Raw genomic sequence first — 12619 nt, 5'->3', positions numbered from 1 at the left:
TGCTTGGCCTGCTGTGATCATCCAGCTCTACACCTTGTTATCTGAGACTATAAATGATTGTTTTGTGACAAATTATTGAAATGAGATTTTCATTAACTCTTTGATCTCTCAAAGACTTTGCCAGATATTTATTCTTTCAAAACATCTGCTGAAATAATATCAATGAATTATTGTCAGAACATCACTCTCACAGAAAGTAAAGCTTCAGACGAAGAATGATTCAAATCAAATTCCAGAAGTTAAACACTGAGCTTATGATGTTTGGCTTGGGCACCGAGAACCTGTTACTGCTCTCAAGGGGTTGCAATGTATGGATTTACCTGTTGCTGACCACGGTACAAGTCTACTTAGAACTTGCACTTTTCATTTTAAAAAAAATCTGTAATAAAATGCACATAACTAGCAAGAAATGTAGCATCTGTTGTGCAGTAAAACCATAATCTAAGTTTCACCTGGTTTTGTTGAGCCAGCTTCTGTCCCTTTCTCCAGCGCAGGATTGGTTTTAAAGCTGGAAACTCCTTTTCAGACTTGCCAGCAATCAGGTGTTTGCCCAAGTTGTAGGTAACTTCAAAGACGATTGGGGTTATCACATCCTTCACCTCCCGCTGCAGAAAGAAGCAAATTAAGAAATTTCACAACAAGGCACAACAGGAATACAAGCAGAAAATGCTGGAAATACTCAGTTCTAGCAGCATCTATTGTGAGAGAAACAGATTTCCACCAAATGTTGTAGAGTTTACTTTTGCACGGCATATCAGAAACCCCCACAAGAAGATCCGAGAAAATTGGGGAATACTTGCAGTTCAACAAGCAAAAAGACATTCATACTGTTTCACAAAAGAACACTTACCAGATAGTACAGCAGGTCTGGCAGCATCTGTGAAGGAAAAAACAGAGTTAACATTTCAGGTCTGGTGACCCTCGAACTCAGTTCTGAGGAAGGGTCACCGGGTCTGAAACGTTAACTCTGTTTTTTCCCTTCACAGATGCTGCCAGACCTGCTGAGCTTTTCCAGCAACATTGTTTTTGTTCCTGATTTACAGCATCCGCAGTTCTTTCAGTTTTTACTTACCAGATAGTACTAGAATCAACATAATTAAGGCAGAAATTAAGTGGAAGAAAAGTTGTCACTTCTTTTCAATGTTCTGAACATAAGTTCTAACACACTTACAGGATGAATTATTTTACCTAATCATCCTATTCAGCAATGTTATTACACAACTCTGGAGTAGGTGGGGCCTTGAATCTGGGTCTCCTAGCCCAGAGATAAGGACACTGCCACTGCACCACAGTGTCCCTACTTTTCCAGTATGATATTTACTAATCAACCTGTTCAGTGACATTGTTGCATATCTCTGGAGCAGGTGGGACTTGAAACCAAGCCCCCAATGGCCCAGAGATAGAGGCACTACCGCTGCACCACAAGTGCTCCCGTTCTTCAACAGTGTGCATTTTGCTTATATATTTTTCAGCAGTCTAACCTTTAACAAAGCAATTGCTTTGACTACACTGACTGATTTTATCCACAGCTTTAGTGCACTAAAATTTGAAAGGACATTTAAGCATTGAAGCCAAAGGTATAAGCCTCCAACCCTTCCTGTGCCTCCATGTTCAACTCTGGATCTAAATGTGATGCTTATTCACCAGCAAGCTGCCACAGTGGTAGGTTAATAAATGGTAACGAAGGAAAAGAGAGACATGTTGCTGATGCTTTTTGACTTGCACTCATCAGGACAAATGCAACAATTCCAACTTTCAAATGGTCACAATAGTTTATACAACAGGAGCAAAGATTGCAAATTGTTTGGCAAGTGGATTCTGATTGACTGAGCCGTTGCCTTGGAGAAAGCTACAGGAGACTCCCAGGCTCCAGTGTAATTTAAAACTGTGCAAAGCTTGAACATATTCTCTTACTTTGCAAAGAATGATTCCCTGTTTATGAATATATATCACTTCTAGCAAGCAGATATGAGCCATTTAATGAGCTCAACATATTATTTTAAATTGGTTGTTGGTGTAACATTGAGGGTTGTTCAACAACTGCTACCGATCACTGAATCACATTTAAGAGTAAACGTTGAGATAGTAGGGTGCAGGGCTGGATGAACACAGCAGGCCAAGCAGCATCATAGGAGCAGAGAGGCTGACATTTCGGGCCTAGACCCTTTTCTGCCGATGCCAGAGTCTGAGATGACAAGCTGTGGAGCTGGAGGAACACAGAAGGCCAGGCAGCATCAGAGGAACAGAAAAGCTGACGTTTCGGGTCTGGATCCTTCTTCAGAAATCTCTCCCACTTATCTGCTCCACTATCCACCTTCTACCACTGCCCCCCACCTCTCTATTTACTTCAGAGCCCCCTTACCCTCCCCCATTTCTGAAGAAGGACCCAGGCCCGAAACGTAAGCTCTCCTGCTCCTCTGATGCTGCCTGGCCTGCTGTGTTCCTCCAGCTCCACACTTTGTTATCTAAGAGTAAACGTTTCTGTTTTCACCATTTGCAGGCATGGTCTGATCGTAGACAGTCTGTACTTTGCATATTACAAACAACCAAAGGAGCATACTTTTTGATATAACCAGCCAGTTGTAGATGCAGATGGCTTATGTAACTGGCATCACACCAGCCTGTGTGGTAGGAAGAGCATCTTTTTGAACTAACAGTAGCATTGCCTTAGCAGAAAACACCATTTAAAGAAACCAATGAAAATGTCAATGAGTGTTGAACCTAAAGAGGATTTAACAGTTACACTGCAGTTACACCATGACTCAAGGTGTCATTAAAACTTTGCTCAAATGCATGAGTTGCTAAGTTTATAATTTTAATATTACATATCCAGAAAATGGTAGCACATCTGTAATGCCATGATATAACAACAAGGCATAAATATTTACAGCTTCCTTTAGCAGCATGTTCATGACTAAATTTGCAGTTTTGAATGAACACATATGAAAGGAACGGCTATCAATCTGTAGGTCACATACAATCTTCACAAAGATTACTCCATTAACAGTATGCTGCAGTCAGTCCAAGGGGTTGTTCAGCAAATCTTGCAATTGAGCAACACCATGAATTAATAGCAATGCCACAGGGACGCCAAATACGTATTCCAAAAACTGAATGACTGCAAAACTCCAAGATGCCGAGGTATTCTCATGCATAAGTGACAAATGCATAGTATGCAGGAATGACAAGTAATTAACACGGCTAGTAGATTGCTAGTAGAAGCTGAACGTATTAGTATGAACGTTCTGCTTCAGTTATGCATGGCATTCATGAAACCACATCTTGAATACTGTACTGAAAACAACAAATGCTGGAGATCACAGCAGGTCAGACAGCATCCAAGGAGAGAAAGCAAGCTAATGCAAGTCTAGATAACTCTTCAGTGCTGAAGAGTGGAAGGGAAAGCATTTGTGCTCAGAGGGGTAGTGGGTGCAGGGTGCTGATGGAGAAAAGATGTTGCTAGTTCAGATTAAGCAATCAGAATGTGAGTATGGTATAACAATGGTGGGTCTCCAGCCAGACTTGACTTCATTTCAGCTCTGATGAACAGTTATCTAGACTCGAAACATTAGCTTACTCTCTCTCCAAGGGTGCTGTCTGACCCGCTGTGATCTCCAGCATTTGTTGTTTTCAGCACAGATTCCAGCATCTGCAGGAATTTGTTCCTACACATTGAATACTTCACCTCCTTATTTCAGGAAGGATGTAAATTCATTGGTGATGGTTCAGAGGAGGTTCACTAGATTGATACCTGGAACGAGTCAGCTTTCTTACAGCTTGGACTGACCAGGTTCATTCAACTGGTGATTAGACAAGTGAGGAGTTACTTGACCCTGAGTGGTCTTGACATGATGGACATAAGAAGGAGGTTTCTGCTTCCGACTAAGTTCAGAAATGTTTAAAAATTAGGAGTTCCCCTTTTAGGACATAGTCAAGGAGTTTTTTTCTCCTCTCAGAAGGTTGTAGAATGTTGGAACACTCTGCCTCAGAAGGCAGGGTCATTGAATATTTTTAATGCAGAGGAATGGTTTCTTGCTTGGCGAAGTTACCAGGCTTAGATGGGAATGTGGAATTCAGAACACAAACATATCAGCAATGTTTATCTTTCAGATAGCGATCCAATTCTCCTCTGAATGTAATCAATTGGATCTGCCGCTACCATACTCTCCCCAACCACTCATCGCATAGAAAGGTTTTTCCTCATCTCATCATTATTTTTTTTGTTAATCAGCTTAAAACAGTGTATACTGTTTCTCAAACCTTCTGCCAAAGAGACAGTTTCTCCTTAATTACTCTGTATTCTTGGCAGACTCTGTAAATCATTTGTCAGTGTTGGTTACAAGTGCATTGTTCTAATGTCTTGGTCAATGAGATGGGTTTCTCCCAAGCTGCACTTGAAGTCAAATTCCCACTTATCAGTAGAAAAGATTGAGATTGTTTGGAATGAATGCAAGGCTTCGGCAACAGGTTCCCTTTTCAGCAATACTCAAACTGGGAGAATACTCCAATCAGAAACATTAAACAATTCAAACACACAGACTCAGCGGCTGTAGACAGTGCCCGGAGAACAATAGGCTTTGTCTCTTGGATATTTCATCATAACTTTATTTCTCACCGCTTGCATAAATTCTTTCACAGGCAGCAGAGTTCCCTGTATCTGCTACCTTTGCTCACACATGAATAGCAGAGGGAGATGGCCAGCCCACAGGTTTACTGGTCATGTTCCCTGCGAGTCCTGGCCCAGTGCCAACAGGATGAGGCACTGAAGTGGTCTTACTTAAGGGTCTTAATGGGAAATGGGGCAGGAAGGCCATCCACAGATCTTCCTGCTACCACCTTAACCAGGGTGGAACCAAGACACACCAGTCAGCTACCTGTCTGATTATAGGCCCCCAATTTACCAAACTCCCCACAGGGGGTTGGGCATTAATACCACCTTTAGGCTAGAACTAGAAGAGATGTTTCACATTCAGTGAACGCCAACATGTACCATCTTAAAATCTCTGCCAACTAATCCTCTCATTATTTATATCATATTTATATATAATAGTTAATCATAATAACTAATCTTAGAGTTTAATATGATGGGAAAACTGGATTGAGTTGTACAAACAACTAAGTGACAAAGTTCCAGCTATCTCATCCTTGAATCCTTAACACTCCTCATCTCAGTTTCCTTATATCTGTCTTCACACTTCAGTACAACCATTTCCCTGCATATTTGTTCTAAAACCTGTTTATCAGTTTAATTTCACTGAAACCCAAGAATGCAAACAGGCAAGATTCAAAACCACTGTGAAAACCAAGTGATTTATCAGATAGTTTCAAAGGAGTCTCTCCACAGAACTTCATAATCAGATAAATTAAATTATATCAAAATCATTAGCTCATTAGATCTGACACTAATTAAATTAGGAAAGAAAAGTTCAAAATCCCAAGTCAATACCTAATTAAATGCAGCTTGCTGTGTCAGCCTGATTTATCCTAATGGGTGGACTGAGCTCAGTAATCACACTATTTTCCTAAACAATATTGTGTTAAATTATATTAACAACCAGGAGATATTAAACCTTACATTGAATTTCTCATCTGCTAATCCCAATATCGTGCATCCATCTTTGAATGTCTTCATAACCAGAACACTGGCTTGTTCATTAATTTATTCTGGCTAAAATGAAGGTTTCTAAATGTGATGCTGAACCAAGACCTCTATAAGGTTGGCAGCTTTATAACTGAGCTGTGCAAGGTTGCTTTTAGAACTGACTTAGCCTGAAATATCCAGACATAGGATAAAACTTTGAAGCTGGACCACAGAACACTAATTTAAGGTGAATAGCAAAGGAGACATGAAGAAGAATGGTTTTATAAAGCGAATGTTAGCTTCTGGAATGCATCTGCCCACTTGCAGCAAAACTAACTCCAATCTGTCCAATTACCACTCCATCAGTCTGTTCTTATCACAAAGTCATGGAAAGTGTCATTAACGCCATTATCAAAGGGCACTGACTCCTGCTCACTAATGCTCAGTTCGAATTCCACCAGCATTTAACACCAGAACTTTTGAAGCTTTAGCTCAAATATGGACAAAATCAGTGAATTCAAGAGGTGGGATGAGAGTGACTACCCTTGACATAAAAGTACCAATTGCCTGGACTTGGCGAGTCAAGCTCCAGAGAAGAATTGAAGTCAATGGGAATGGGATAAGGTTGGGGAGGGGAACGCGCTATTGTCTGAGTCATATATAGCATAAAGTTATTCATCTTATCCCCAGGACATTACTGCAGCAGGGTAGTGTCCTGACTTAACGGTCTTCAGTTGTTTCATCAAGACCTTCCCCATGCATGTGGTCAGAAGTGGACAGTTCACACAAATATTTGACTGCGTTTGGATTCCTCAGATACCAATGTAGTCTCTGTCCACATTCAGCAAGACCTGGGTGACATTCCAGCTTGGGGTGAGAAGTGGCAAGTAACATTTGTGCCTCACGGTGCCAGACAATGAATGTCACCAACAAAAGAGAATCTAAACATCTCTCCTCAATATTCAACAATGTTACCATTGCCAAATCCTCCAGCATCAGTGTTAGCATTAACCAGAAACTGAACTGGACGAGCCATCTAAATACTGTGACATCAAGAGCAAGGCAGAGGCTGAGAATCCAGCAAAGAGTAATTCACATCCTAACTCCCCAAAGACTGACCACAATCTACAAGGCACAAGTCAGAAGTAATATGGAATACTCTTCACTTGCCTAGCTCCAACAACAGTCAAGAAACTCCAGGACAAAGCAGCCTGTTAGATTGCCATTCTACTCACCAATAAATACTCACTCTCTCCATTCTTAGCACACACTAACAGCAATGTGTATCATCAACGAATTTAACTGCAGCAACTTATCAAGCTCATTCAACAGCTCCTTCCAAACTTGAGAGTTCTACCACCTGGATGGTCAAGGGCATCAGACTAATGGGAACAGCACGACCTGTTAAGTTCTCGGCCAAGTGACTCACCATACTTATTTGGAACTATATCACTGTTCCTTCATTGACCCAGAGTTGTAGAATTTCCCTTAGTGGAAGCACTAAGTGAGTACCTACACGAGATGGACTATAGCAGTTCAAGACAACTCATCACCAGTTTCTCCACGCCAAATAAGGATGGATAAGTCCTGGCCTTATCTATGACATTCATACCTCATGAAAGAATATTTGAAAACTGCTTTACAGTGTGGTGAAAAGCATATTCCAACTGTAGGTTTTTAGAAGCGAATTGGTTAATTATCTGAAGGAAAAAGAAATTACAGAGTGGCAGGGAAAAGAAAGAGGAATGGAATTGGTTGAGTTGCCCTTTAGTGAGCCAGCACAGGTAGAAAGGGCTGAATAGCCTCTTTCTGTGCTTTTAGCTATGACTTTAGATCCCAAAACTTAGTAAATGGCGTAAAGCTTTGGACGAGGCACGATTAAACAAATTAACTGATAGGGCAACATCCTTAATTTTATACTTGTTAAAAATCAAAACCTGAAGTTAATGAGAAGTGCAAATTCATTGATCTACCCAGCAATTTGTTCTAACAGCACTTTCATGAGGGAAGCCCCCACATATGGACACTGACATACATACTTACATCCATATCTACTTTACCAGTCAGCAATAGTTTGGTTGGCAACATTCTTACTTTGAGAGAGAAGTTTGTGGATTCAAGCCCCATTTGGGTTTTTGAGAATAAAAATTTAAGTTGATAAATGGAGTGCTTAGATTTTTTTAACTCTCTTCAAAAAACAGAAGGCAAATTACATTTGGTGTCCTTGCCAATATTTATTCTTCAAACAACATCATAAAATAAGTCATTATCACATAAATTTTGGACACTGGTTTGCATAAATTGGCTTTCACTGCTATGTTACAGCAGTGTCTACAGTTCAAAGATACTTCATGGTCTATAAATCACTTTCAGCTATCCTGTGATCTTGCAAGGCATTTTATAAATATATGTCTTATTTTAACAGGGCATGCTGGAATTAGTGCAAAGACAAAAAGAAAATCACAGCATTAATCATAATCAGTGGGATTAATACACAGAAACTCGGGTCACCTCCTTTGTGAAGATCTATAGAGTGCAATCGTTATCTGAGGTCTAAGCAATGTGCGATATGTCACGATGTGTAGCAGAATCGGATGAGGAGTCTGCTGCAGCTCATCTCGACGTCAGGAGCATATCACACCATCATTTATGCTTTTCACAAGCAGTGAGATGAGTTTCTCCCCAGGAAGTGATGATTTGCCAACTAAAGAGGATTACTGCTTGTTAAACACCTTGTTGACTGTCTGATCTGCCTTATTAATATTCAGCTTGCTAATTTACCAAACCAAGCTTTTAAGAGAATTCGGCATAGAAACCAGAGCGGGTGCCTGGCACCTTCAGCTTACCACTTGCTCCAAATGACCTCCATGCTGGACATTGGAAACCAACATCTCAGGCCACGCTCCATGGGCACCGGCCACGCACAGCCCCCATCCATGGTCAGCAGCATCCAATATGCATCAACCTCTAATACCCTCATGGCATATCTCTGATACAGCTGCATCAATGATGCTTTGGCAAATATCAGTGTAGTGCTACAACAAGGACATTGTGCTCAGGGACAGGGACAGGGACAGGACCAGGCTGCATCTCCAAGCGCTCTGCTTACTGTCAAAGCACTCATTCATTCTGAGCTGACCTGGATACTGGCAGCATCCCTACTTTACAGTGCCTTTTTGCATTTTGCCCACTCAGCAAGAGACATCAGCCTCACATTACATCTGTCTTGCCTTTCCATTTAGCTCAGGCATAAAGGAAGGAAGTTCACCATTGTTGTCTGTGGGTTTCAATCAAGTCGAGGGAGATAACTTCACTCAGAAAGTCCAGGTACATCAAGTCAAGGGCAGCCTCCATTACCAGTCAGCAGGCTTGGAAATTGTTGGACAGCTGCTCGGGCAGTCAAGGTCAGGTTGCTCTCTGCATAAGGGCTGAGGAGCCGAACGTTGTCGAACTTCTGCCCTTTTTGGGTCAGTTTTCCTTCCTTGAATGACAGACAGGGAGGAGTGACAGGAGATGAAAGTGGGCGACACAGCTGTTATTCTTGCTGGAGATGTCCTGAGGATGTGGGTAGACAGCACAGAGGGAATACAGGATTAGTACTGATGACAGCAAGTGAGTGAAGAGGTTTGAGGGCAATAGTGATAGTGCGTGAGCGTGAGCCTTGGTGGGAGGTGGGTGCAGTATCAGAGACAGAGAAAGTGTTAGGTAGTTGAGAGAAAATGGTGGCACTTAACCGGATGGAATAGAGAAGGGCATTCACTGCAGGGAGAGGGTCCTGGGCACTCCTGTAGATAGCTGAGACTGCTTTAACTTGGGTGGTTACCTTGGATCAGGCTGACGTGGTCTGGTGTCATGGCCTCCTCTCCTGCTCCTAGGGAATGAGGATGTCATCCAATCAGTTGCACTCCTTCCACCAGGGCCTTCAGGTCCCTGCCAGTGTTCCCTCTAATGCTTTTTCTTCCAAACAGATCTCCAAGGTCCGTGCACAGCAGTGACTTCTAGAACCGCAAGTCAGTGCGGTTGTAGATGCAAATGCAATGAATGCCATGCATGAAATATTGGAGTGGCACAACATGCATCTTAGAGAGAAAGCTGCTCCCTGTTTACACAGCAGTGCAAATGTTAGGAACTGTGCAGGTCAGCTTCAGACTAACAGTGCTTGACTGGACACACCGCAAGCTTTTTAAGGTGACAGAGATGCAAGGGATGATATCACTACATAGTACGTTGTTCTGGGAATGGCACATGGTAAGTTGGGGCTGGACTCAGACCCGAGATGCAAAGGAGTGACGTTGGCAATCAATGCAGTAGGTTTGGTAAGATATGACAAGAGAACTGGCTAGGTCTCACATTGAAAAACCCTCTAAAAATCTTGACATTTCTTGTGCATGGCCAAAAAAATGTAAGACTCAGCCCGACATGGCTATTGGTCACTATGACTAACAGGCAACCATTCAATACACATCGGCAATTGCTGTGAAAATTCTGCTCTCGTGAAGTCCTGCAACAAAAGATACATATTGGGAAACAGCCATTTTATTTATCTGGTAGTCAACTGTAGTTTTTTTTTACCATTTGAGCATGGCAAAGTTGGAGTTTTGCCCTTACAGAAATTAATGCTGACACTGGATACTTTACAATAGGAAATGTTCAATTCCTCAGCATGACCACCTGTCAACTTAATGTGTATAGAGTGTTCAACTTCCTTACAAACAAACTTTGTAAATATAATCCTCTCACATACGCTTGTTCTTGAAGATTATACTTAAGGTAATTGGTACAGTGACATGATATAGCACTAGCTATTATGAATTTATACTTAACATGCAGAAAATCAAAGTTAGAGACATGGACTCCTTTAAAAACTATTGTTACTGAAAATCATCAGTGCATCAAAAGCAGACTATCACAATCTGTAAAGAGAAGTCTGGAGAGCTCATGTTTCCAAGTTTAATATATGTTGAAGGTTTATTGTTCTCAATTAACATTTGATTTCCTGAGTTATCAATATGTTAATTTTTTTTAGAAAGGTTCATATCATTATTCTTGAGCAAATAACTTGAACTATGTTTAGTACAGATTCTCTGCTTCCCAACTGTGCGCTTACCTGGAGGATATCATTGGGAACTCTCACAAAATAGTAAGTATTAATTTTCAGGTTAGACACATCACCAACTGGAGTACATGTTGGGAATCCCAGTCTACATTAGAATACAAAACCATAGGCAGTGCCACGATTATTTAATAATACCCATTCTAGTAGTCATTGCAGCTGGCAGTTTACATTTTTTAAATAATTGCCCTCATAATTAGATGAAACAAGCTGGTAAAACTGCACATATAAATGGAACATTTTAGTTACACTGAATATGTGAATTCTAGGTCCAACAACATTTTCATGGAAGACTAAATGTTGAAGATTTCAATCACAGCTGTACAGCACTAGAAGACAATCTGACATTTTATGGCTCAACCCCAGATGAGGTTCTGCAAATTATTATGGTTCCAGGTGGGATTAACAAAATTGTCATGGGTTCGAAGGGATAAATTGGCTCTCCTTTGGTTGCTTTGCAGGTTGATTTATGAAGAATCCCCTCCCTTTTGGATTCCTTTCTCCAGATTCAAATGAATTCAGAAGGGAGCCAATTTTTCTTGAGATAACAAAAGAATAAGTTAAATAGTTGCTAAACATAAGAAGTCATAATAACACAGCACACATACAAAGCATTATAAATGAGAAAGAGACGACACAGTTGGAGCTGGAGGAACACAGCAGGTCAGGCAGCATCACAGGAGCAGGAATGTTGATGTTTCAGGTCGGGACCCTTCATCAGAAATGGAGAGGGGGAAAAGAGCTGGAAAATAAATAGAGAGGAGGGGTGGGGCTGGTGAAGGAATGTGAATGCAGGTAGGAAGTGGTGGGGTTTGGTCAGTGAAGTAGGAGGGATGGACAGGTTGTGTCAGGTCAAGGAGGCGGGGATGAGAGGAGGATTGTACATGGGATGAGGCTGGGGGCTGGGGAGATTTTAAAACTGGTGAAATCTATGTTAAGGCCATCGGGCTGTAGGCTCCCGAGGTGGAATATGAGGTGCTGCTCCTCCAGTTTGCGGATGGTGTCATTGCGACACTGGAGGAGGCCCAGAATGGACATGTCACCCAGGGAGTGGGAGGGGGAGTTAAAATGGTTGGCAACTGGAAGGTGTCATTGTTTGTTGTGTACAGAGCGCAGATGCTTCACGAAACGATCCCCGAATCTATGCATGGTGCAATGGTACAGTAGACCAAGTTGGAGGATGTACACATGAACCCCTGTCGCATATGAAAGGTTTTTTTGGGGCCCTGGATTGGGTGAGGGGGGGAGGTGTAGGGGCAGGTGTAGCTCTTCCTGCAGTTGCAGGAAAGGGTGCCGGGGGTGGTGGGGCTAGTGGGGCTAGTGGGGAGTGTGGAGCGGACGAGGGAGTCATGGAGTGAGAGGTCCCTACAAAAGGCAGATAGGGGTGGGGAGGGAAATATATCCTTGGCCGCGGGGTCAGTGAGAAGCAAGTCTAAAAGTTAAAATATATATGGTTCAGCTTCTGGGTTATTCATAAGGATTAAATAGTGGAGCGCTGGTATTGGGCAGTCAATATTTGAGAGTTCTGACTTTTCAGGTTGATGGAAATTCTTTTATCATCTTTCCTTTTGACGGACTTACTGGTTTATAGCATTTACAGTGAAAGAATCTTTTACCTGTAATGCAGTGGTGAATAATGGGTATTCCTCCAACTGTGACCTTCACAACACACTAGTGTTTGAACCCAGGCTATATACATGGGCACCTCAGGCCACTTGCACACATGAGCACCTCACCTCACTAGCACCTATCACCAGCACACACAGACTGGGGTTAAACTGGCTTTTAACCCCTCTTCTTGCACATTCTTGACAAGGAAGACATAAAACATGTCTCGTACCAAGCCTGCTATTTTATCTCTTCTCATTTTCATAGCCTGAGATAACTCCAGGAGATTACAAGACAACAAGGTGCAGGGCTGGATG

General features: G+C 41.9%; 1 protein-coding gene across 1 annotated transcript in view; it reads right to left on the bottom strand.

The window, feature by feature from the left end:
- LOC109931903 (integrin alpha-9-like) overlaps positions 1-12619 on the bottom strand; it is a 153395-nt gene that overhangs the window by 113691 nt on the left and 27085 nt on the right. Inside the window, exons 4-5 of the mRNA XM_048595627.1 lie at positions 10689-10782; positions 453-605 (exon numbers count right to left, since the gene is read on the bottom strand). Coding sequence (XP_048451584.1) covers positions 453-605; positions 10689-10782 — 247 coding nt within the window. The remainder of the gene's footprint in view (positions 1-452; positions 606-10688; positions 10783-12619) is intronic.

This window comes from Rhincodon typus, chromosome 4, assembly GCF_021869965.1.
Source record: "Rhincodon typus isolate 14 chromosome 4, sRhiTyp1.1, whole genome shotgun sequence".
NCBI lineage: Eukaryota > Metazoa > Chordata > Chondrichthyes > Orectolobiformes > Rhincodontidae > Rhincodon > Rhincodon typus.
The sequence above is the reverse complement of the archived record's forward strand: the minus strand, read 5'-3'. Positions and strand labels throughout refer to the sequence as shown.